Source organism: Megalops cyprinoides, chromosome 2 (genome assembly GCF_013368585.1).
Source record: "Megalops cyprinoides isolate fMegCyp1 chromosome 2, fMegCyp1.pri, whole genome shotgun sequence".
In the NCBI taxonomy this organism is placed as follows: domain Eukaryota; kingdom Metazoa; phylum Chordata; class Actinopteri; order Elopiformes; family Megalopidae; genus Megalops; species Megalops cyprinoides.
The window spans coordinates 47,372,103-47,398,252 of NC_050584.1; the positions used below are offsets into that span (position 1 = coordinate 47,372,103).

The 26,150-nt window shown below is 39.2% G+C and overlaps 1 protein-coding gene across 2 annotated transcripts in view; it reads left to right on the top strand.

Moving 5' to 3' along the window:
- The window catches only part of agbl4 (ATP/GTP binding protein-like 4), a 304,739-nt gene that overhangs the window by 11,522 nt on the left and 267,067 nt on the right, over positions 1–26,150 (top strand). For both annotated transcript variants that reach the window (XM_036521635.1, XM_036521636.1), the window contains exon 3: positions 24,729–24,853. In XM_036521635.1, coding sequence (XP_036377528.1) covers positions 24,729–24,853 — 125 coding nt within the window. The remainder of the gene's footprint in view (positions 1–24,728; positions 24,854–26,150) is intronic.

The following is a 26,150-nucleotide window of genomic DNA, read 5'->3' on the forward strand; positions in this document are numbered from 1 at the left end:
GGTGAATACTTCTCTTTTCAAGAAAATAAGGGCATTGTCTTGACAAAGTCGAGCACTAGCTGGAGGCATGGATCTGATGACGGTTCTCATGCATCTTGTTCTGCGTCATTGCAGGAGGGATTTGGGGGTTTACAACGAAGCAAAAATTTTTACCAAAGCAGAAGTATGATCACCGAATTGTCTGACAGGAGACGGGTTATCTGGAACAATAATCAGCAGGGTTCCCAGCATCACCTTTGTAGACAACATTGAAGTCTTGAAGCTTTAGCACCCACTACTCAATCATCAGCAATGTTGTAGATGAAGGTTAGTTTAAAATTGGTACCGGTGTTTTGTGATCAGTGACAAATGTAAAATTAACTGACAAATGTAAAGGTTAAGACATTGTAGATGACAGCCTGTGCTTCTCATGGGGTTTCTTAGGCCTCAGTACACGCCCATTAAAACACTTCGAAAGCATACTTTTTGCTACATACCTGTAAAAATAAAACATTTCAAGAATGATACCCATCTTAACTACATGTCATTTCAAGGTGGTTTAGTTTGCAGTGTTCTTGAAACATTTTAGATGTGCACAACAGCATTTTGCTGTTTTTGAAATGTTTTAGCTTAAAGTGTGTACAAGGCTTTTATGTCTTGGGAGCTCCACAGGAGATAGCAGTTTGTTGAAATCTGCAAGGATGTGCACTTTGCTGCCCAAACTGGGCCAGTGCAGCTCCTGTATCCACCAACCAGTTTCTTTCAGTGGACTGACGTAGGCCATCACTGTGTTACATATTGGCTCACACGTTTGACAGTCAGATGCTAATTAAAAGTGGTCTAAGTTCATACCTAGTCTTTCTAAGCCCCCTCTGGAGTTGTTTCACACAGTCAGGGGTGAATCCACAGTACATTGCAAGGCCGAAAAAACCTGTGGTTATTTGATGGCAGAGGTATTTGGGTCTGGTGGATTGGGGTGGAGATCTTACTGATAGTAACCAGACTCTAGGTCAAGCTTTTTTCAGGTTGTCTTGGTTTAGGAACAGTGGCAATGGTTAATATCCAAGGGTTCCCTCAACAATCTCTGCCATGTCTGTTTCACCAGCTCCCTCTCCACAGGCTTGTATATTAGATCTGTGAGGCTGACCTGTTAGTTGAAAAGAGGTATCAGTGTGTAGCTTTACCTGGTGATCTTTCAGCTTTCCAATACCTCAAAAAATGTTTGTGTATTTCTCGTAAGATTTTCCCCACTGCATATCATTCTGCATGTACCAGATCAAAGATCTCTGCAGCATGTTAGCCAAAGTAATAGCCTAATAGTTCTCAGTTATTGTTTTAGAAGAGTAATGAAGATGCATTTAGAATTTTCTTCAGATTGGCGTGTAGATGAACTACAAGAATACATTTCAAATGATGTCCATTCCAGCAGTAGAGACATATTTAAATGTGTATACTTAACAAGTTCACTAGCAGTTGATTTGTATTAGGTGCACTCTCAAATGTTTTTTTTTTTTTTTTTTAAATTTAGGTGTATTTTGCTTTGACCAGGAAATGGGGAGGAACTTCAGTACATTAACAAAAATAAAGTTAGTGTGTTGAGTCAAAGTCATACTGCATGCACTCAGTTCTATTTTTGGATGCATGGTGCTACTTTTGAGTTGAGCTCAGTTTGTTTGCTCTTTACCTGAAGCAGCAGTTTGTATAGACACAGAGGGAGTGTAGACTGTACAGTATAATGAAGAATACAGATACCATGCAAACTGTACTCCTGCTTTTCTTGCATGTTGTTTGGTGTTTCACCGATTTACCCACAGTAGGAAAGAACCCATGTGTTCTTATGGAAAAAAGCAATGCACAAGACATGCCTGTGAAGGGTAGCAAATACTTCACTACCCTAGACTATAGTTTTGTGCCCTTTTTGAGCAGTTGCTTTCCACTTGGACAGAAATGCATTTGCTGTCATCCTGCACACAGTTGCAGTGGGCTGTAATTAGAAACTGTAATTATTTGTTGAGTATAACCCATAATGGTCTGAGACCACCCCTCTGTGGTGGTCTTGGTTCGATTGTTTTACTGTGCATCCTGTAATAGCTATGAACCATGCTTGTGTACAAATCCAAGTAAAATGAACTTGGTGTAAAGGCACCCTGAGACAATTTTTAGGGAATGATATCAGGAGAAGTGGCAGGATTTATGAGGATGAAGATGGAAGTATTGCCTTAATCTTCTGAACAGTATTAATATCTTTAACCCTTGTTTTATCAGTGTCACTTGTTAAGGCCTGCACATTGGTGTGGATTTGCAAAACCCTGGCAAAATTACTTCTTTTTCCACAGTATGGGAAGAAGCATCTTTTGTAGCAGACCAAGTTATGACTGCTACCATAGTTGAAATATGTGTTTGGACAGCATGTTACATTTGGAGTCTGTCTGGGTTATTGTCAAATAATTTTTCCTTTTCAAATGCTGGAATTTCAGATGTATCACTAACTTGAACCATGCCAATCAGTTTTGCTCAGGTCATTTTTAAATTTAGTTGTTTTGGTAAACCTTGCCTTAGTGTGTTAGATGAACAGCTGTGTCCATTAACTCTTCTCTAACCTGTATGTCAGCATGAGCAAACTGTCAGGATGCATCAAGTGTGTGCAGGCAGACAATATTCATCCACATTTTCTGTTTCGAACTGAGTGGCTTGTCTGAGTTTGAAACCTTCAGAGTCTTTGTTTTGGAAGGAACATAGTTGGTCAGTGCTCGCTTAGCTGTATAGCGTTGGTTGTCTCCTGTGTCTGGCAATGTCACAAAGACACCTGCTCACCTGCATACTGTAGCAGCAACACAAGCCTTCTCATGTCATGTTTAATAACCAGAGCTGCCAGAAAAAACTCAGAACACTTAAGCCATTTTCCCATCTTTTTGCTTGTGAGCTATGCAACTCCAGGCAACTAAAAACCAAGTAATATATCTTCTGTAGTGGGAGTTTATTTGTTGCAGGGAAAGGGCTCTGTGAAACTAAATACTAATGTCTTTTGTGTTGTTTTCTGGTATGTTCTCCTTTACAATTTAATAAACACTTAGGTGCACCTTATTAAATGGATTTGCATTTGAGTTTACAAAGGTTTATATGGGTACAACCCAGAGCATGGTTACAGAGCATTTGTGAAACTATTTAGCTACATAGCTACACATATTCACCATTAGTTTAGGATATCCTTCATAAAAGTCCTTGTCGCCATTTTGGTAATCACTTCAAAAACAATTCCTCAGCTAAGCAGAAAATACTTGAAATACTTGAATACTTGAAGATACTTGAAAATGAGACACTTTGTTTCTTTTATTGATATATATCCAAAAAAAATCATCACATTCCTGATGCTAACCATTAAATTTGCAGAGCAGTAATCTGTAGCCATTTTACCGCATCCTGTTTCCAAGCACTGCATCCAGTGTCACTTAGTAACACAAGATATTAGTGAACACTACAGATAGACAGTGCTGTGCTTTAATTAAAGGCATAGATTTGGAACCTCTTACATTTTGTAAAGCTCTTTAACAGTTGAAAGTGAGTGGTTTGATAGTGTATATAGTGGTATTGTATATTACTGTGGTATAGATATAGCCTAATGCAGTATGCTCCATAGTGTGTATTTACAAGTGTATTGGTTAGTGCTGTTCCTGAAAATGAGTTCTTTGATATCTTTTTTTCCAATTAAAATGGGTCAGTGGACACAAAACCACAGGGCAAATAAAGGAAACGCCAAGATAAAGTGTCTTAATAGGAAATTGGGCCACCACAAGCCACTAGAACAAAAGGTAATGAAATATGGCTTTCAGATAATTTAGATTAAAATGATGATTCTTTGTAACATCACTATGTCTAAAATGTATAACTTTGATAGGTGGTTATCCCGTATTCCATATTGGGAATCAGCCCTCTCTGATTCTCAGTCATGGTTGTTTATAATGTAGTGTTTTTTTTTAAGAATGGTGCTGACAGGGCTGAGACACTGTAGTTTTACCTGGAAGCAGTTCTGCACTTTGAGTTATCTGTTGTTATTGCACTTAATAATAATACTTAACAAAGCAAAATTCACTTTCAGCGTTCAACTGCACGCCAAGTAAAGAAGCCATAGATGTTTAATCCACTTCACTGACAATTCTACTGAGAGGATGAAACAATACATGTTGTCCATTCATGTTCCAAAATCTCTGATTGCACCCTGTGTGACATTGTATTCTGTATCAGTTCTATATCATTTGAAATAAGTCTTCTGTGCCAATTCTGTTTTATTGTAACATTTTCAAGAATAGGGCAGCAGCCAGTGCTGTGTGAAAAAGGAAAACCTTGCATGTTTAATTTTAAACACACAAATGATCTTCGGCAGCATTTTTAATCTGTGATCTGTAAAATGAACCAGGATCGGTGATGCATCCCCATGAGAACAGCAACCCAAATACACTATATGGCCAGAAGTATGTGGACACCCCTCCTAATTGTTGAGTTCAGTTGTTTCAGCCACACCGATTGTTAACAGGTGCATAAAATCAAGCACATAGCCATGCAATCTCCATAGACAAACCTTGGAATTAGAATGGGTCGTACTGGAGAGCTCAGTGACTTTAAATGTGGCACTGTCATAGGATGCCATCTTTGCCACAAATCACTTCACGAAATATCTGCCCTGCTAGATCTGCCCCGGTCAACTGTAAGTGCTATTATTGTCAAGTGGAAGCGTCTAGGAGCAACAACAGCTCAGCCATGAAGCGGTAGACCACGCAAACTTACAGAGCGGGGCCGCCAAGTGCTGAAGCGTGTAGCATGTAAAAACCACCTATCCTCTGTTGAATCACTCACTACAGAGTTCCAAACTGTGTCTGGCTGCACCATCAGCACAAGAACAGTGCATTGGGAGCTTCATGAAATGGGTTTCCATGGCCAAGCAGCTGCACACAAGCCCAACATCACTATGTGCAATGCCGAGCGATGGCTGGAGTGGTGCAAAGCACATCGCCACTGGACTCTGGAGCAGTGGAAACGTGTTCTCTGGAGTGATGAATAACGCTTCACTATCTGGCAGTCTGATGGACGAATGTGGGTTTGGCGGATGCCAGGAGAGAGCTACCTACCGGAATGCACAGTGCCTACTATGAAGTTTGGTGGAGGAGGGATAATGGTCTGGGGCTGTTTTTCAGGGGCTAGGCCCCTTAGTGCCAGTGAAGGGTAACATTAATGCTACAGCATACAAAGACATTTTAGACAATTCTATGCTTCCAACTTTGTGGCAACAGGTTGAGGAAGGCCCTTTCCTGTTCCAGCATGACTGTGCCCCTGTGCACAAAGCAACATCTATAAAGACATGGTTTGGCGAGTTTGGTGTGGAGGAACTCCAGTGGCCTGCACAGAGCCCTAACCTCAACCCCACTGAACACCTTTGGGATGAATTAGAATGCCGATTGCGAGCCAGGCCTTCTTGTCCAGCATCAGTTTCTGACCTCACAAATGCTCATTTGGCTGAATGGGCACAAATTCCCACAGACACACTCCAAAATCTTGTGGAAAGCCGTTCCAGAAGAGTGGATGTTAAAGAGTGGCTTTTATAGCTGCAAAGGGGTGGGGGGGGGGCTAACTCCATATTATTGCCTATGGTTTTGGAATGGGATGTTCAATAAGCTCATATAGGTGTGACGGTCAGGTGTCCACATACTTTTGGCCATTTAGTGTTTATTTTATACAATGAAAACAAAAAGCAATGAAATAACAATACAGATAAAACTGTTTCACATTGGGTAAAAATTTTGTTAATATATTTGGTGCCGACATCTGTTCTGTTAGTTCAGTTGTCCTCAGTAAGCACAGTTTAGATCTCCATTATTGTCCTCTTTTATCACATGAGCTGAGATGCAATATTATTAATATGGGGGAATTCATTGAAGAAATAGAGACAGCACAAAAGCTAAGTTGCTGGCATCCCAGAGATGGCTCAAAAGGAGAGGAAGACAAGCATGTTTCCCGGCGAGACAATTTTTTTTAATTTGGCTTCAACGGCGTTGCTGTGTTAGTGGAGCTCAGGTATGGTTGTGTGTAGTTTTGTATTTGCTATGCAGATAACTTGTCTTCTCCCACAGTCCTTGCTGCCGTAGGATGCCATTTCCCTTCACACTTCATCAAATGTCTTACCTACATGCTCTGTCTTCTACCACTTGCAATAGTAATTTTCATGCAACAATGACTTGCTGTACCCCATCTCAGCTGTGCTGGGTGGGTGGGGATGTCTGTGCCTGACTATCAGAAAGGGTGGAGTGGCAGTCATCCTTTTCACTGTGTTTTTTTTCTGCTGAGACATTGTTAAAACCTTTGGGGGAGGGGAGTGCATTGACCATACTGGTAGTTTCTACATCTGGACTATGGTCCATGTGTGCTGTGCTGTTATGCATAGATTTGTTCTGTACTTTTCTGGTGCAGTGGTGCAAAAATTTTGGTGCCCATACAAAACCCTGAAACTTCAATATATGGTGGCTGCCCATGTTTTCAGGCTTCTTGTATCTATTTAAAATATAATACTCCCCTCTCTCCATATTGCTGAACTCCATATGGAAAATGTTTCTTTTTTTTTTATCTTGTTGGATTTGTTGAAGAATGTGGCAAAGTCTTTGGCCACCTGTTGTGGAGAAAGTAACAGCAGTAATGGGCTACAGCTTAAATTCTAATGTGCTTTGTTGTGCTTCTAAATTCTAATTGTAATGTGCTTCTAAATGTTTGTCTTATTTGGCTTATGATAAGGCAGAAAGAAAAACAAAACATCAGCTGAAAGCTGCAGAATAACTGAAGACTGATACAGACTTAATATGAACAATGAATTGATTGATTTATCGATAGGTTAGACTTAAGCAGTAACACTGGTTTCAAAACTGGGAGTGTTTGTAGGTATATTCCAGTGGCTTTTCCATGTAGCTTTAAATGGCTCTTGAGCTTAAACAGAGGCTTAGTTTTACCAAAATGTTTTTTTTTCCTTTTTCTCCCCAATTTGGAATGGCCAGTTCCCCAAATTCTGGAATGTCCAATTTGTTATCATTCGGTCTCATTGCACAGCCCCCACTGTCAATCCGGGAGAGCGTGGACAAGCACGTGCTCTCCTCCAAGCCACGTAATGTCAGCCGCTGCTTCTTTTCGCACTGCAGTCCACAAGCTAAGCTAGCACAGAGGTGAGTCGGAGGAAGACATTTGCAGCTTTGGAGGAAGGAAGACATATGCAGCTTTGGCACGTGGACCACAGGCGCCTGATCGAACAGCAGGGGTTGCTCTTGCTAATGGGACTGAAGCCCCTGCCGACATACCCACCCCTATCCCCGGCAGAGCAAAGCCAATGTGTTCCCCTGTGAGCTCCCGGTCACTGTTGGCTAGTGACACGGTAGGGTTCAAACCCGGGCCGTAGCGTTCAGTCTACACTCAGAACGAGTGCTTTTACCAACTGAGCCACTCGGGAGCCCCTGTTTTACTCTTCCAATTTTCTTCCATCCTCTAATACCAATATTTAGTACATAGTAGTTTTAAAGTATAATACATTTTCCACAGTAATTATTGAGTTTAAAATGAATGTGTGCACCAGTGCCATTTGGGGAAATATGGATGATATGAGGCATATTATGGATTTTCTTTGTGTGTTTTAAATTATGAACAGTAATGATAATAACGACAAAATCTTTTCAAATTTGGTGAATAAGAACGCCCTGAAAAGGATGTGAAACGATTCTGCAGAAAGATTGCAAATGAGGATAAACACTGTGGAAAAGTCTGCTGCCATTTAATGCTGATGAAGGTTTAATTGTTTTGCGCTGCACAATTCTCTGAATCTATCTTGCCTTATCTGAATGTTCATGTTGCAATTGTGGAGACCATCCTCAGGATGAGTGATTGTAGTTAGTACCAAAGCAAAATTTAGCAAAAAAGAAATAGCATGAAGGCTGTGATAAGGAAGAAGCAGCCGAGCTTGTCAGAAGATATTTATATACTCTCGAGCACCCATGAATCAAGACAGTTGGGTCTTCATTGATTAAAGAAGAGGGGAACGTTTTAACAATCAAGCAAGGTGCTTAGTACAAGTGGCTCTAGTCAACATCAACTTTTCGAGTGGCGTGAACTGCATTGTTCCCATTGTTCCCTGGTATTGTGTTATTTCCTGTCTAGGACAAAAAGGTGATAGCAAAAGATAAATGATTTGAGGCACAGGGAGATCATTTTTATTTTTATTTTTCAACCAGCAACTGAAATGTTTAATGCGGTTGCCCTGAGATTAGGTGAGTAAGACCAGTACTTGTTGTTTAAATTAGAGGTGTGCCAATGGAGATTTTCGGGACTTGTACCAATATCAGATGCTTGCACATCAATATCAGTGAATTCCAACGCTGTTTCAGGAAATTTGTTTCTGATGCAAGTGTAGTGAAGATTAACGTTCCCTGATAGCAGTGCCCCCTGTCCTCTGTAGTGTCCATCTCATTAAAGTGCCATTTCATTAAAGTTGATACACTGGTGAAATAAAAGAAAGCAGAAATCAAACATAAGGAAAATACACTATCAACAAATAATTTGAAAGAATAATGAAGATTTAATTAACATTTTATACTTAAAAGCTCAATATAATTGGACATTCCCTTAGCAATTTACTATTTCAGTGAATTTATCATTTTGGGAAATGTGGCTGTAGTGGCTCTGGCTCCGTGTGAGCTGCTGAACTCCAGGGTGTGTAAACTTTCCTTTGCCTTTTTAAACCTGTATCAGTCCACTTTGTGGTTACATTTAACAAAGACGTACCCAAAGATGGGTCTGAGCTCCCAATATAATAACATGAGAACCCAAAATGCCATTTTGCACTTTTCAGCTATTTTTGAACAGGCATGATTTTCAGATGCCTGCAAATCTTACTTGAGCTCAAGCTCAAAAACCTGTGTACACTATGAGGCATCCAAACTATTTTAAAATTGTGCTGATAAGTCTTGTGATTTTTCCAGAATAATAAGCTCTAAATTTATTGAAACTTCATGAGAATAATTATCTCATTTTCAACAAAAATTGCAACAAGGATTAGTGACATAGGTTGCATGATTTAGCAGCCAGCTTGAATTAGCTGTGAAAAGGGAGGTAAGGTTTGCTTAGGATTCTATTGGACAGGGACACTGATTCCAGGGACAGAACCTCTGAATACAGGCAGAGTCTCCCAAACTGTGGGATCTTAATCAAATTTCATATACCACATGTTGAAGCTGAAGAATGCTTTATTGTAAGAGTTTCATGGTTAAACTAATGTCTTCTTTGTGTTCCATATAGATTTTCTTTGATGTTGCTGACATTGAAAGATGGGTTTTCTTGAGGAAAAGCCTGTTGCGTCGGTAGTTACACTTGTGAGCCTGATATATAGAGAGAAGCCCTGGCCTCTCTATCTTTCTCACTTGTCCTTGGCACCATTGCAACTTCACTGCCCAGGAACAGTAAATGGCTTTTTTGTTTTTCCTTTTTGTGTTCCCTTTTTTCTCTTTCATGTGGTAGACAATATGGAGATAAATTTGGGCTGTCAAGTAAGAATAGGCCAGACTGTTCCTTTTGATTTATTGGATTTTGCAGGCATTTATAACTAAAAGAGTTTATTTTTTATTATTATTGTATTTTTTTGTCTTGGATGCGTTCTTTCTCACCCTCACAATATCATTTTTATTTCCTTTTACATCTTCTCTGATACTCTGAGTTTAATAATGCCATACTGCTTAAGGAAGCAAATTGAAGTCTGAGGTTATTACCTTACTATTTCCACTAACAAGTACTGCTTTACCCTTCTCACACGCATATTAAACTATTTCTTGTCACACAGCATCGTTTTAACCTTGCAAACAGCAGTTTGTCTTTCTGTTGAACTTTTTTATCCATGTGCAAGTAGACAGAAGCAAAAAAATGGATTAGATAGAGAACGAGCCTCATTGCAGAACCAGATTCAGTAAATCTGTGCTGTAATATATGCTAACTACAGTACTTTCAATTATCATGTGTGTCTCTGACCACACTGCTGAACAAGGCAGGGGAGGTGATATCTGGTGTGAGGAAAAGCAGAGCAAATGAAACTGGCGATAATCCTGTCTGACATTCTCACCGATGCACTTGGTTACATCTAATCAGAGAAGGAACACAGGGGCCCGTTTGCTCTAGTGTGAACCACTTTTCCTTGCATTAGTAGTACAAACACCCAGAATATTTTGGAAACTAATTGTTGATTGCTGAGATACATACATGCATAATAATATAAAGTTGAGCCTTTTATTCTCCAAAAGATAATGAAATAATACACTTGGTTGCAATACGGGGTAGAAATTGTTTTGTAGAAGAAAAGAGCTTTACTTACGTTATTATAATGACATGTAACCTAAAATATTCATTTTATTATGCTGTTGAATGTGATGGAATTAAAAGTGTTGTCAGGCCAGTTCTCATGGTCTTACCTTACATTGCAATTACTGATTGTAATTGATTGAACGCCACTTGTAATTGGTCTTGTGTATGTGTATATGTATACATATACAAAAAGGTAAAATCTTACCACCAAGACAATATACATAGCTCAATTCAGTGTCAGAACATACTGTAATACATAGAACACTTCAAAGCAAGGCTTATCCATTGAAAGAGTTGAGGAGCACTCTAAGAAGATTAGATTCGATTACATTTCTTTATTGCCTGTTGTGCACAGACATGTGGTCTACATCAGACTTGCTCCTCCATGTAGTAGCCTATCACCATTAAAACAACATGCAAGAACATCCACATACAAACATACAAAAACTTAAGCCGGTGGTAATATTGTAAATAACTACTGAAAGGAAAGAAATACCCAAAAAAGCATTCAAAGAGAAATAGCCACACCATGCAACAATGGTTCTACACAAGATGGTAAGTGCTTGACCATAGTTTCACATTTTACGTTGCCCCTGGCTTGCACTTTTTTGATCGGTATCAATTGTTACGCAATGCAACTGCGCACAGGAAAGTTCACGGAGCTTTTATAGCGCTTCTGTTTACGCATAGGAAGGGTCTGTTTGATGGAAGATGTTGATACTCTGAATTTAATACTTGGGTAAGGTCAGGGGAGATCTTGAGGGCCAACTTCTGCATGCTCTTATAAATATCGATAAAGACCCACTCAATAGGCAGAGCTAGTATATTGGAAACAGTTCTCAGAAGGGTCAACATAAGATAAAAAATGCTAGTTCTTTTGCTGTACTGTACGCACCTACGTCCTTTGTGTACAGCAAGTATTTAAGAGGAAAAGGAACACAGCTGAGTTACGATTTCCATTATGTCTTAAATCTTAAAGGCACTGCAGATTGATTAGCTTGATTAGCCCGTTGATAGTCAAACTTTATTCATACATTCGTTATATCTCCTAGTTTTGTAGCAGTGTCCAACCCCTTTTTACTGTGTGATTTTGCTTTTGTGTTTTTCCTGTGAAAATGGGCCCTTCAAAGAATGGGACAACTGTGCAACTTGTTCCTGTGTTACCAACACGCTGTACTCTTAGGAACCTGTGATTATACAGTCTAAAAAAGAATGTGTTATTTGTTAAAGGTGATGCCCTTTTAAAAACGGTTCCATAGATACAGAATGATAATAATATTGTAGGCTGAATGCAAAATATAATCATTTATCCACAGACCTCTAGCCTGTCTTGAGCTAAATTATGCCTTTCACTTGAATATCAGCAAAGGAGTACAGTCAAACTTGGTGTATATGTACATGCAGTTGAGTGTTCGCTGTTTAGGAATTTTAACTACCCATTCAACCCTACCGTACCCTGACCTCACAGTAGTGGAGATGTTGGTAATATTGCCCAGAGAGGGAGTGTAAACACAGGACTGATGGTGTGCATGGTCCGTGGGGCCCAGGGGCCATTCCCAAAGCCAAGCCCCGCTCTCCCTTCTTTGAGTGATAAAAAGGCACTATAACTGAAAATGACTGCAACAAGCCTCTATTGCTTTAAAGTGGTATGTGCACACAGCTCCAATGATGGAGTAATTCATTTCCAAGCAATCCTGATGCCATAAACACAGTTTCAAGGCAGGCATGTCATTTTTCATCTTGGCAAAGAGGTGAAGTTTGGGAAAATGGCAAGGATTTGTAACGCTTTACCAGTTCATGTTTTTTAAGCTGCCTCTGTTTATTTTTCTGATTTATTTAAGATGTGTTCCTTGAGGTGAAGTTCATTGATATGTCACATTTTGTTTGATATCACATATTTATGCAGACAATATGTTGTGAGAATAAAGTGATGTGCAAAACTGGGGAGTAACAAGAATTTTAATAGTTTGGTTTCAGTATGACAGACAGCTGCATTGCACTGTTCAGAATAAACAAAATTGAAATGTGCTTCATATATTTTGAGGGTTTCGGGCTGTTAATGTTTTCATTCCTTGTATGTGTTGATATTGCAAAGGAGTGTATTTTTCTCTGGCTAGGAGAATGCTGTTTGCTTGAGGGCTAGAATGAGACAGCTGGCTGCACTGGTGAAAAAGATGCTTCTGTTAAACAAATGCTGTTGCCAATGCTCTGCGTTCTTCAGTAACGACAAATTGTTGCGGTGCAGAGCTAATGCCAGATACAGTGGGACTCCCCGCTAAGATAACGTCTGAGACTGGTTCCCATTGGATTGCATTCTGACAGCCACATCTTCCACTCCTCCTGGCATTGAGAGTTATGAATCTGTTATTGTGATTACAATATTAGAGCAGATGTCCTAATATTTGTATTTTGTAAATGTACCATTATGGAATAATAATCAAAGACTTAATTCCAATGGACCTACAATATAAGTATACCTATTTGTATTGTTTATTTAAAGAAACATCCACCTGTAACTGTTATGTCCACACAAGCTGTATTTTTTTCCATGAAAAGCATATTTTTTTGCATCTCTACAGAATGTTCAAATAAAAGGCACAAGTACTGTAGTTGTGAGTTGTAAAATGATCAATTATATATAAGGTGTCTGACATGTTTAAAGATAATTTAAACAAAAATGACAAAAATGTATGTATCCTAAAAAACAAACAAATCACGCACATAACTTTAGAAGTCACTGGGGGGAGAAAAATTGTCTTCTTGTGTTCACTTGTATGCTTTTTAATACACCGGTTCCAAAATGCACAACAGGAGAGACAACACTGAAGTCAGAAACAGATGATATTAAGCTAGCTACATTGTATGTAGAAACTGGGATTCTGTGCCCAAGACCCATACTCCTTTTGACAAATATTTACAAAGCAGGAATACACTAAAAGAAACTTACATTGAAATGTGGAATTTTTTTGGTGACAATTTAAAAGTTTCTGTTGCCCATGTGAGCTGCTCATAATGCAACATTGAGTGGCATTGCCTCTTGAAGGTATATTTGTCTCACCTGAAAACTTACACGGATATTCAACAGAACACAGCATTTCCAAAAAAAAGAGGATGCCCGCTGCCCATGAATGAGGGCCATTTCAGCATTTGAGTAACTGAGTGGGGTGCTTTCCTTCTAATGAGAGGGAAACTTTGCGGCTGCCCTTTGAAGAATGTTCTATCTGTGCCATGCTCTTGGCAACCCCTGCTGGGTCCTGCACTTCCTGCAGCGATAAAGACTTCTCAGCCAAAATGGCCCTGTGTGCTTTTTGAATAAAAGATTTTGTTTGAGTAAATTAATATGTCAAATGATGGATCTGAGTCTCACACACTTAACACATTTAACAGGGATTAGAACGTCTATGGAGGGATTTGCTTTTTTGGTGTTTTTAAAATTCTCTCTATTTTTTCTTCCTCTTTGTGTGGCTTGACTTTGTTATATATATTTATTGCTCTGTTGCTTAATTTCGCTTAAGTAATTGCACCATGGTTGGGTGCAGCTTGCCAGAGCGACTGCAAAAGCTGATGCACTGCCAAAGCTTTTGAATGGCTTTTAGAAGAGCTTTTTTCATCCTCTCTTTCATTTTTTTTTTGGAAAGCTGGCAGTGCATTGACAGTAGCAGCACTTTGTGTAATTCCCCAGATTGAAAAGCTGTTTCACAATGAGAGATTTCCTCCACGTCGCCGCCGACTGCCGAAAAACCACACTACCTCTGCGCTGGGATTTGCAGTCTGCCTTTTCTGCGGTGGCTAAACTCTCAGGCTCACTCTGCTGTTATCACGTCAGCCTAACCCTAAATATGGACAAGATCCGATTATCTTACAATAGAGGAGCTGCGAAGCAAACAAAGGAGATGTGTTTATGAAAGGGAGTCGGCTTGGTGCTGACCTCTGACCCCTGTGGCGTTGTTGCGTTTGAGTTGGGCTTGACACTTAGAGTCCTCAGTTTATTGTCTACGTGAGCTTGGGCGCGTCCTCCCGTTGTCACACAAGTCAAGAGTTACATAGAGTGACTGTTGTGCCGTACACAGATAAGATCCTTCAATCTGCAACAGGAGAGATGTGTTTGCATTTAAATATGAGGGTGTGTGCTGAGAATCGTCCAGGCAGTTCGCTCTGTTTCTTTCTCGCTCGCATTTTCAAAAGAAAGCTGTCTTTTGCTGACCTATCGGCGTACCAGTAAGATTGTCATGCTCCCTTGTTTCTCTCTTTCTCTTTCTTTCACTCCCTCTGTTCCTGAACTCATTACAGAGCAATCAGCCCCAAGCGCTGAAGTGTGCACCCAGAGGGAGCAATAACTGTAAATAACCAGGACTGCAGGCTCCCAGATAACATGTTACCAAGATGATAACAGCCCTTCTTAGCAGTCCTGTTGACCTTCTCCTTGCCTCAGGCTCGCCAAGGACCCTTCAGCTCCCTCTGTTTTTATCTTCAAACCCTCGGCAGGAAACGTTATTCTGTTGCATTACAAGAGGGAGAGGGGGAAAGAGAGGGAATATATCTGCAAGAGAAAATTATACAAAACCAAAGACAAAGCAATAACAAAATGAGCCCAAGCTGTGGTCCTACCGGAACTACCTCCCAACCTCTTTTCAGTTTTCCTCATAATTAACACATAAACAGACAGCATGAAACAAGAACAAACTGGGATTTGCTTGCTGAAGAGACCACAGTGGAAGAATCTCTGAAATAATAGTACTACTATTACTACTACTACTGATACTACAACCAATAATAATAATAACAAAAACATTTCAAAGATCAGTCAGTTACAGTACCTTTAATTCATCTGGTAAAGCTCTAACCTTTAACTCCTCAGAGTTGATAAAGGCTAAGCTTGCAATTTTGGATGTGCCTCCACAGGGCCTTGTCAAAGGCTGCCTGGAAGTGTCCAGAGGTTTACTACAAAAGCCTTTGCACAGCTGAGATCGATAGTACAATTTAGTAAATTTCACTGTAAATGCTTCACTGTGACCTATAACCAAGTGTTATGGAACAGACTTGCTTAGGGCTTTGTTTTTTAGAACTATAATAAAAGGGCACTGAGAAAATGTGAACTTTTAAAATTTGCAAGCTTCTAGATCATTGGTGCCAAGCGTGTAGGCTGCATATCACACTGGTAGCCTCAGGGTTTGTTTTCCAGCCATTATTGTCTGAAAGTGATTCAGTTAAGACATGTTGTAGGTATATCACTACACAGTATCATGATGACAATGCTGTTGTCATTTCCATCTTCACAAATTTAAATTTCACTGTTGTGATGGGAAAACTGTATTTATAACCTTATACCTTTTATTGTTTAAATACAATGCAGCATTTGTGCACTATACATCATTGCAGAATGCGTCATGGTATGGATTGGTAAGCACGTCAGTTTTAATTCCTACTGTAGAGTTTAATGAAAGTTGAAGGTCATTGCCTTAATCTTTGTATAGATCTGATGATAACAAAAAAAAAATTAAGAAAGTAATGTGGCAGTGAGTGATGTGGCCTTACTGACAACTTGCCTTTAGACACCAGAGGAAAACTGCAAGGACAGACTTGTGCTTGAGGTCTAAACTGAAACACCATTCCTTAGGTTTAAATCAATTCCGTCTTGAGGTGAATCTTTATCAGTTGTCTGTGTCCTGGAATTTTCACCCCGGGGAAGCTGATGTGTTTTCCAATAATGAAATGGAGCAGATTGCAAAAATAAGTTTAGGAGGTGCCCACTCTCCTGAGTCCCTTTTAATTTACAATGCTGTTTGTAACACAGGAGGAAATCTAGAGTTTTAAGGATTGCCTGACAAGCATGGAGATGTCAGTGTTCATAGATTTGTCGAATGTTGAGTGTGGTTCGGTGTTTTTGTGAAGAAAACTCAACACTTGACCTTAAATGTCGGTGAAGTAGAATAGAAAAATCATGATTCTCTTCTTTTCAGTTGTTTATCTAAGGTAATAAGTGTGTTCTTACTGATAACATCTGCAGTTGATTGTCATAGTCACAATGAATTACAGCAATTTTAATCAAATCTCCAAACCATCTGCACCATCAATACCTTATAAATAATTGATGGTGAAAGCTCATAAACACTGTGTCAAATCAATGCATGATTAATCACTGGAGTTAGTATTCATAGTTAGTATTCAATTATCAACCAGCAAGTTCACAATGATTGTCAGCAGGATGCTCTGCTGTCTTAAAGGCCAACGGCCCAAATTTGGTCTCACAGTGATGCGGTGAATGTGCAGAGACGTTTTTGCCACCATGACACCAGCACTGAAAATGGGTTTGCCCAGCATTGGAGAGGAACAGGAGATGGTTCACTATCACTTTGAGGCTGAAGATGTACAACAATGTTAATAGTTTGAATCTGATGCAAATATTTGTGTTAAGGGCTAATATGTACTGTTGAGTCTGCTCTGAGAAAGATGTTCTCAGGTATCTGCTGTGGTAGTAAACCCTGAATATTTAACCAGAAGTATTCAAATAATAAAAGGAAAGTATTGAAGTTAGTCTAATCCAGCTGTAAATATGTGTGTGTGTTGTTGATTCCACCAAAATAAATTCTCAAAATTTGAAGGCTACACATCCAGCATATCATATCTGAATACAAGCAAATAAAAAAAAATCAGTATTGTATCAGCGTTAAATCAGTATTAAATCTCTGCATTGATTGAAAGTTAATGTCGACCACAGCTGTCAGGGAATGTACGTAGAATTTTTTGTTTTATTAAATCTTAGAAGCATAAATATAGGTTAATTGATACAAAGAAAAGAAGTTATAATTTGGTACCTTGGTTAATTTGGAATTTGATATTATTTTTATGTCTGTATTAGTACAGTAATTCACCCAAACTAACTCTATTTAGCTACAGTCCTTGTCTTGGCCAGTGTTACCAAACAGAAATGGCCAGAACACACACATCTGCCTTTCTACCGCCCCAAGGATTTTGCCATTCCATTATTTTATCTACAATATAATAATGTGTTATTGTTATGATTGTGAAAAAACACTAGAGAAAAACAGATATTGTTTAATTTCTTTTTCCCTAGGACACTGTGTGTTAATTTTACTCATCAGTAGCTAAAACTGTATTACATTTATTACTACTGTGTACTGAAGTACAGGTCATCACATGTAGTTACACCACTGAAAATAGCACCATTATCGTGTGAAATAATATTGCATACATTATATACAACTGAGGCAGCCACCGCATAAAAAGCAGACTGATTATTATGGTATGTTGAAAAAAGGCAATATCAAAATACATGGCAAATACCAAATATGGAGGAAACGTAGAGGAAGGTCATGTTTCTGTCGTGCTCTGTTCTATGTGTCTGAGAGAGCATGGTAATTACTAGATCATGTTATACAGTATCTTTGTAGTTGCCAAGGCTAAATGTAGGGAAGTATAATTCAGTAGTGAATAAGTGAGTCAGTAGTGAGTAATTATAACTGTCGTTGTACCTTTTTAAATTAATAAATGAAACATTATACATTGTAAAACAACCATAGAATGGTAATATTAGTAATGTAGTCAAAGTAATGATATCACTGTGAAATTGCATGCCTCCAATAATGGCACGACACAAAGAAGTGACTAAAATGCTTTCTGAATGAAAAACTGGTCATGGTAGTTATTGACTAAAATGTGATGGTGATTGTCTGATTTAGCTGATGAAGTCAGCTGACTCCACAAAATGTATTGATTTTTGTTTATGAACAACAGTTTAATTCTAGTTTTGTTAATAGTTAATCGACCACAATTAGTGAAAAATGAAAGATAAAAATTCATCTTGATACATGTCACCTGTCTTTTACTTCACTTTTGCTCAACTGAATTTACAGTTTTACTGTAGTTTTTTAATTTCATTTTTTCCCCAGTACATTTTTTCCCCAGTGCTGTTTCTATACAAGCAAATGACTAGGGAGTTACATTTGGTTATGGTTACTATAGGAGCCATCATAGTCAAGACACTGCTTTCTTGAATGATGGGTAGAAAAGAAAAGATGTAATTGTGTCGTAGTTTTTAATATGTCACACTGACAGATATATATGAAAAGCTGCAGTGGGTACTGCAATGGCAATAAAAATTGCAACAATATACATACATTTACGACAGCACATTAATAATGCTGTACTCCAAACTGTGAACTGCATTTAGTGTGTTCAGTTAATACAATATTTTTAGCATCACAGACGTGTGTAAATAGTCAATGAAATAAAAAAAAAATCCAATGAAGTGAAGCATACAGTAGGTTAATAAATAAAATCAGATTTAGGAAACATTGACATGTCCGTGTGCTAGGAAGTGTGGCTCGCAATGGCTAAGCCTTGCAATATGTGGCTGTGGGATGTTACTGCATACCACACACAGTGTAGCGTCCTCCTCTGAACTTTTTAATTGTAGGGTTTAGTCTGTCAGGTTTTTTTTTTTTAATAATCATTTAAATAATTGATACAGAGGGAACCAGAGTTTTAAAGTACATATGTGGTATACTTAATGTAAATACAATTTCATTTTATGGTAAGAGCTGAAGTAGTCAGAGCTGCCTTTTTGCAAATGGTAACTGAACAGAACAGCTGGAGGAAATAAAGAATGTATTTAACCCGAGGAGAACACAGACCATAAACAAGGATTATTATTCGACTTGAAAATGAGGCTGAAAAATTGATTCACACCATATAGTCCCTTTGTCTTTTTATTTATATAATGGAGATAACTGCATAAAAACATAAGATTTTGGTCCATCAAACCTCCCACGCTCTTTACTGAATTTCCAGGCTTTTTTTGTAGCCAGTAAGGACAAAGTGAAATGAACTTCCTACAGATGCAAATGAGATACTGACTGAGGGCCTTAAGTCATAATTCTGTTGACAAAGTGAAAAATCACAGCAGCACTCTTGTCTGTGTTCCCACATTACCCAAACCAGGCTGACATTGGATGCATTTATTTATTGAACTCAAATCCTGCAGCGTTCTGAATATGGCATGTAATGTTTCCCTGGTGATTGATTATTAACACAGTATAGCATGTGAGTATTATCTCTCTCACCTTCTCTCACTCTGCCCCTGCTTAGTATGCTAGCTCGCTGTACACAAGCCCGCTGTGTGTTTCATGGATACAGACACAGCTGTAGCTTAGCATGGTAGAATTCTTCACGCAGTTGTTCATTATTGTTTCGCCATGTGCGGCATTTGAAATAGGTTTTTGACATTGATACTTGGCTGATGAGTAAAGATTAATAATAACTGCAATTCTGATTAAAATGGTTTTGATCGCCTTATAGAAATGGGCCCAATCTTCCTGGTCTGAAGGTCTTAAAGTAATGTTTTCTTTTTTACTTCTCCTTTTTAAATTCTTCTTACTTTTTCACCTGACTTTTTGTAACTGTAACAATTGTATGCTAGGTGTAATGAAAGAGTCAGAAGACCCAAGTGCAGAGCTCCAGTACTTTAATAAAGAGTCCAACAAATCCAAATCAGAATCCTCAAGAATGGTCAAAAACACAAGCCAGGGTCAAAAAGCATGGAGAGCAAAACAGGAGTCCGACTAAACAATCCAAATCACCAGACAAAGAGCAGGGTCAAATAGACAGGCAAACAGGTCAAAAAACAGGAACTGGGTAAAGTACAAACACCAATGAACCGGCTCAGTATAGCAAGCGCAATACCTCACAAAGAGGTGCCTGAAACTACCTTAAATCCCCCAGTGGTGATTAGGTGAATTTGCTGCAGGTGTGGTTAAAACTCAGGCGACTCAGAGTATGGGTGTGGCTGAACAGGGAGTTGGCTGAAGGCAGGTCTGACACTAGGCTTGTCTCACTGTGACAACCTCCACACTTGTGCTGGAACGCAGGGCATAGCAAATGCAATCGTGTAACACATGCACACCAACTGTGACTCTTTTTCACACCGCAACCCCCGCGGTGCACCAGGAAGCAATCGCTTAACTGAGGGACAGGCCTCACTGCTTCCAGGGTGCCAAGTCACATGGTGCCAAAAGCGACAAAGGAACCCTGGCTGACATACCCACTCCTACCCCACCAGAACAAAGCCGGTGTGTTCCACCATTACTCCCGGTTGTAGACAGCAGATGACATGACAGGGCTCGAACCTGGGCCGTAGGGCCCAACCTGCACTCAGAACAAGGAACATAACTGACTGAGCCAACTTGGAGCCCAGCAAAAAGTATGGCAAGGGTGAGAATGCACTTTCTATGACATTATCGCGATGATGTTAGATGGAAGAGGAGTAACAGTCACAGAACCATACAGATATTATCTTTTTATTTATTTTTCCTCCAGAAAGGGTTGTGTCTCCTTAAGAAGGCAAGGACTCGCTAAGTCCTTAAAGAAAACAGACTCAAAGCAAAGCAAATGGGGCACGTGTGAAGTGGTGATTTGCAAATAAATCATCATCATGCATTTATAACATATCGAAAGGGATTAAAAATGCAGCAAGACAATTGATATTAAAACAAGTAAAACAAATTGAAAAAAGCATGGATATTTTCATTTATCATGCAAAATGTATAGGCTCTGTATGATTCATGGGGAATTTTTCAAGACAGAGGTTTATTTTTACTGTCCCTAAACAAAAGCTTCAATAGTGATGGCCTCCATATTTTTAAATTACATTTTCAATACCTTGTGTCCTCCCCTAACACTCAGCAGTCTTATTACCCAACTGGGCATAGAAGACACAGGGACATTTATCTGCCTCTGCTGAATCACAATAAACAGTTTCATTGTTACATATCTACAGTGTGCAGTTCTGCATGTGTCCCACTCTTTTGCACACATTATCTGGCACACAAGCTCATCCAGAAAGTCCCAGGTTAAATCTATTTTGTGCATAGTGCATTTGTAGATGTGATATACTCACCCATTGCATACCAAAAAGTGCCTGACAACCCTTTTAATGAATGTTTCTGCCATGTACAAGCCTTTGGCCAGTTCCTGTTCATTTCCAGGAGTAGGTGTTTTGGTTTATGTGTCCAGATTGAAAGGTTTTTTTTGTACCCGTGGTAAGCAATGCATTACCAATTGTGAAAACATGTGACAAATTCAACATGTGGGGGCCTAAGGGACTACATCAATGTAAGGATTTTTTTGTGAAATTTTGCAAATTTGCAAAAGAGTATCTATGACTACTTTGTGTACTCAAAATTTTTACATTTGTATAGCATGTACCACAACTTTATATGGGAAAAGTACAAGTCAAGTTCTGTTGCTATTTTTTCACTTTTTGCATGTAGAGTATATTGTGAATATCTGCATGTACGCACTAAGGCAACATCCATAAATGTGTTTCCCCATAAGAGTTTTAATTTTAAGAATTATTTAATGAGATATTAGTCACCCTTGTTACATTATATTATCATTTGGAATTGGCCTTTGGATATATTAGGCTATTCTCACTGCGACACCACTCAACTCATGCACAAGTGCTGGGACATAGAGAATGTCTTACGACACACTAGTTACGACTAATTTTTACGCTACAAGTTACCAAGCACTAGTGAGCTGAGCGCCTGTTGGAGGATAGGTGTGGCTTCACTGATGTCATCCAAGAGACCTGCCGGTGCTTGATGTGTCACAGGGCGCCTGAGAGCAGCGAGACCAGCAACTTGTACTGACATACCCACCCCTATCCCTGGTGGAAGAAAACCAGTTTCGTCTGTAGCTGCTGTAGGCTCATGGTCATTGTTAGCTGATGACATGGCTGGGATTGAACCTGGGCTGTAGAGAAAAGCGCCTTAACGATTGAGCTACTCAGGATCTCCAAAGTTCCTCCCATTGTTATGTAACAGCTGTTGACAGGACTCATCTAATAATGTTTATGGGATGTGATTGACAGTAACTTTCGCACATAATTGAAAGTATAGAGAATTTGTGATACTGTAAGATTTTGTAGTGAATTTGTGGTGGTTCTGACTACACATCAATGCTAGTTTCTCTTAAACGTATATAATTATGCTGTTAGAATTCATCTAGGAGAAATGTGGAAAGAACAAGTGTAGCAATGCAGAAATAATCATTTATATGTATTAATATTTGACATCTGATTAAAACCTCTGCATACAGTAGGCACTTTAAACTGTTAATATGCAGGTGTGTGAGATGATTGATTACCCAGCACATCTGGTTGGAACAGGTGCGCATCACATATTCAGACCATCCTATTTGCAGCTGTTTTTGTTTCGACTAATTCATGTTGTAAAAAGCTTTATCTGCTGTGAATGGCTCTCGATTGCACTTGCAGTGGCTAACCTTGCAGTTGATAATTTCTCTGTCTGCATGGAGTTTTAAATCCATTATTATAGTTTGGCTATGTAAAAACAGATGTCTCTTTGGTTTGAAGCATGTTTGCCTTGATTCTCTTTAACTATCAAGTGCAGCCATATGCTAAGGTATGTGTTGCATAATATATGCAGATCTTCATTTGTCATTTGCATCCAAAGATAGAACTGTGTCTCTGTAAGCCAAAGTGGCAGAGACATGTTTTTCTTTCTGCATTGTTCTCACTCTGTTGTTGTCTTATTTTTCTGCTGTCACAGAAAAAGACAGTTCCCTATGAGAATGTGTCTTTATTTGAATTTTTTTATAAAACGAATCCAACATGTTTGATCGGTTTCCGGTTCACAGGCTATTCAAATATGTTCAATTCACCTGGACATAATAAAGGTCAGCTTCTGACCTTTATAAGTGTCTTATAATCTACAATCTGTCTGTCTGCAGCCCTCAGTACATCTTATCCCAATTCATATTCCTGCTAATATTCCATTGTGTGCATGAGAATTACAGTCATGTTCTAATCAGCCAAAGTGCCAATATTCATTTTGTGTGGAGAGAATTTCCATTTTGCAACCAATATGTTAGAGTGAAATGCCAGCACTCATTAGTGCAGCAGGGCAGCTGCTAGAGAATGGTAGAAAAATAAATAGAGAATCATCCACTGTAGAACACACATACAGGCTTAAATATACAGACATAAAATGGCAGGATATTGAAGAACTGATGTTTTCCTTGGAAATTGAAAAATGATGTAAGGATATTTCCTTAGCACAGTGGTCTCTGGTCTTAGATCTTACAAAATCTCTGAAAGAATAGGTTCTACTCTTATAGGTTCAAATTGTAAACTGTACTACAAGACATGGCCTAAAGTTGTAGAATTTGCCCAGTTTCTCGAATGTAGATGTTAAACCAGAAAAGTGGTCAAGCTTTTGAATGATAGCAGTTTTCCTATGAGACCTGGAACCTAGTGTTTCAGGACAGAACAGTTGCTCTGTGCCATTATATAATGAAGGTGTGCGGGCAGCCTCAGGCAGGAAAGAGTTAAAACTGTTGGAGGAAAGGATTTTCACGAAGCTGGTGGATTAGCCATTTTTGATGGCAGAAGGGGAGCGATCTGCTCTGACAGTGTGCTGGTTACCCCATCTGTCAATAATTAGCTCTGTGCTACCTGGCACCTGGTGGTCGGTTCCACACTCCTTCCACACCACATGGGCCGGGCTGGGGGGGAGCGGAGGAGGCTCTCCCGCTGCCTGGAGAGTTAACTCTCTGGGATCCGCAGGAAGTGCCGGGATGTCACGCCTGGCCATACTCAGCAGGGCGCTGCGGTTAATTAATCTGTTTGTTTCGGGATCCTGGAACTTTACTGGTCCCGCGGTATTGCAAGAAGGCTCTCTGTTAGCTGAATTTTATTGCTCTTTGTGCTTATCTCGAAAGTCCATTTACCACACTGCTCCGGGGGAAAAGCACTGCGAACGGCATGTTTCTGAGGAAGACCGCGGCGATAACGGGAGGCAGTGTGCTGCTGTTACGTTTCAGTGACTGACACTGAAAGTTTTTTTTACCCAAAGTCCTCTCAGTCATCACCTGCGCAGTTGCCAGGTTTCTTTCATATCCTCCCACCTACTGTCTTGGCTCTGCCTGCAGGGAACAACTGCATGAAGGGACAGACAGGGTAGCTCTTCCAACTGCGTCTGAGCGTCAGCACGCTGCATACATATCTGTGTTTCTCTCGTGAGTTAACAGGAATTTAAATCAGTCAGATGGGAAGTCTCTCACAGTAGTCCCTTACTCTATGTATAAGCTTTGTAAAACCATAACAGGTAGATGAGCAAATAAAAATAAATGTGAAATAAAATGTTAGAATAAATTAGTCTTTATACAGAAGACAGATACCACACATACTGTGATGGCAATTATCAGAATGTGCACATTGTGTGTGGCTCTAGAAATTTCAACAGTGCACCATACATTTCCGGTGACTGACTTGCTGGTTCATAACTTGAAGTAAGTATACTCGATTGACTTATCGTGTGTGCCTTCTCTCTGCCCAGGTAATCTTGGTCGTGTGGACTACATCAGCGAGTTTGAATTCGACCTGTTCATCAGGCCAGACACCTGTAACCCACGCTTCAGAGTATGGTTCAACTTCACTGTGGAGAATGTTCGAGAGACACAGGTGAGTCCCAATACACAGACCGGTGAACACTCACACATATGCCTGTTTACCAACACATAAGCAGGTGTACACAGACCTGGATACACTCCAAGGGGAACACTCACGTGTCTTTTTTCATGAGCTGTTTTGGTGCCATGAACACTCTGCGTGGCTTTGTTTTTGGCCATGGACACATTTCTCTCCTAATATTCACACCACAAAATTAAAGGTCGAAACCAATATTGTCTGTCATATTTTATTTGAGCAGAATCATTAGCATTTCAGAAGGAAAGAGGAAATATTGCTCTTACCTTTTCTTTACAGCTATTATATATTCTTTAAATGTAACATATTTACTGCAAATTGTTAAACTACATTGTGTCTTCGGAACATATCTCAAAAGCATATGAATGACTGCTGGGCAGTCTTCTATAAAACACTTGTTTGGAATAATAATGTCTGGGAGTGAAACTTGTAGATGCTCTTAATGAAAAGGTTTATGCTGTCGATATTTCGGCTTAGTGCCTGACACACAGAACATGGAATGCACCTACAGATGCTTAATTGCACAGTGTGTTTATGTGCGAAATTGTGTGCTGTTTAAAGTTTCTGTTTAAACACTGTCGAAAACGCATTGCCAACATATATCAGTATTCGCTAACATGATTCCTGATAATTCACACACACAGAGGCACACATAAACATGTGCATACCCGTGCACGCACACACACATAGACACTCATTATATCATTGGAATGAAATGGTCCTTCGGGTCAGACAGTGCCCTGCTGTTATTAAATTACTGTATGGTTTCCTTACACAAATATATTGCTTTAATTTGGGGATCATAAAGAAAGGAACCAGAGATTGAAGTCATTGATATTATTAGTATAAGTCAACACAATAGGTAGAAATTGTGTTCTCAAACTAGACAGCTGGGTGCTTAAAGCAGAGGTTGATTTGAGGTATTTCAATACTTTAAGGTGAAAGGTCACAGCATTTCAGTTTTGTATGAAGGCATTTAAAATTTCTTTTAGCATTTGTGTCTGTGTGTATACATGTATGTGTACGTATTTATATATTATATATTCATGTACATTATATTAAGTTATATTTATTGATTGTAGTTTGGTTTAACCTAATAACATCATTTAATAAGAGGAAGCGCAGTTTTCAATACACCCAGGGCCTAGAATGCAAAACTGGCCTGCTTTGTATAGGAAAAGGAAAGGAATGTCGACTATACCTATAGATCTTGTGATGTGCAATATCATATGGATATGATGTGATATGTGACATGTGGGTCCTGTTACATACA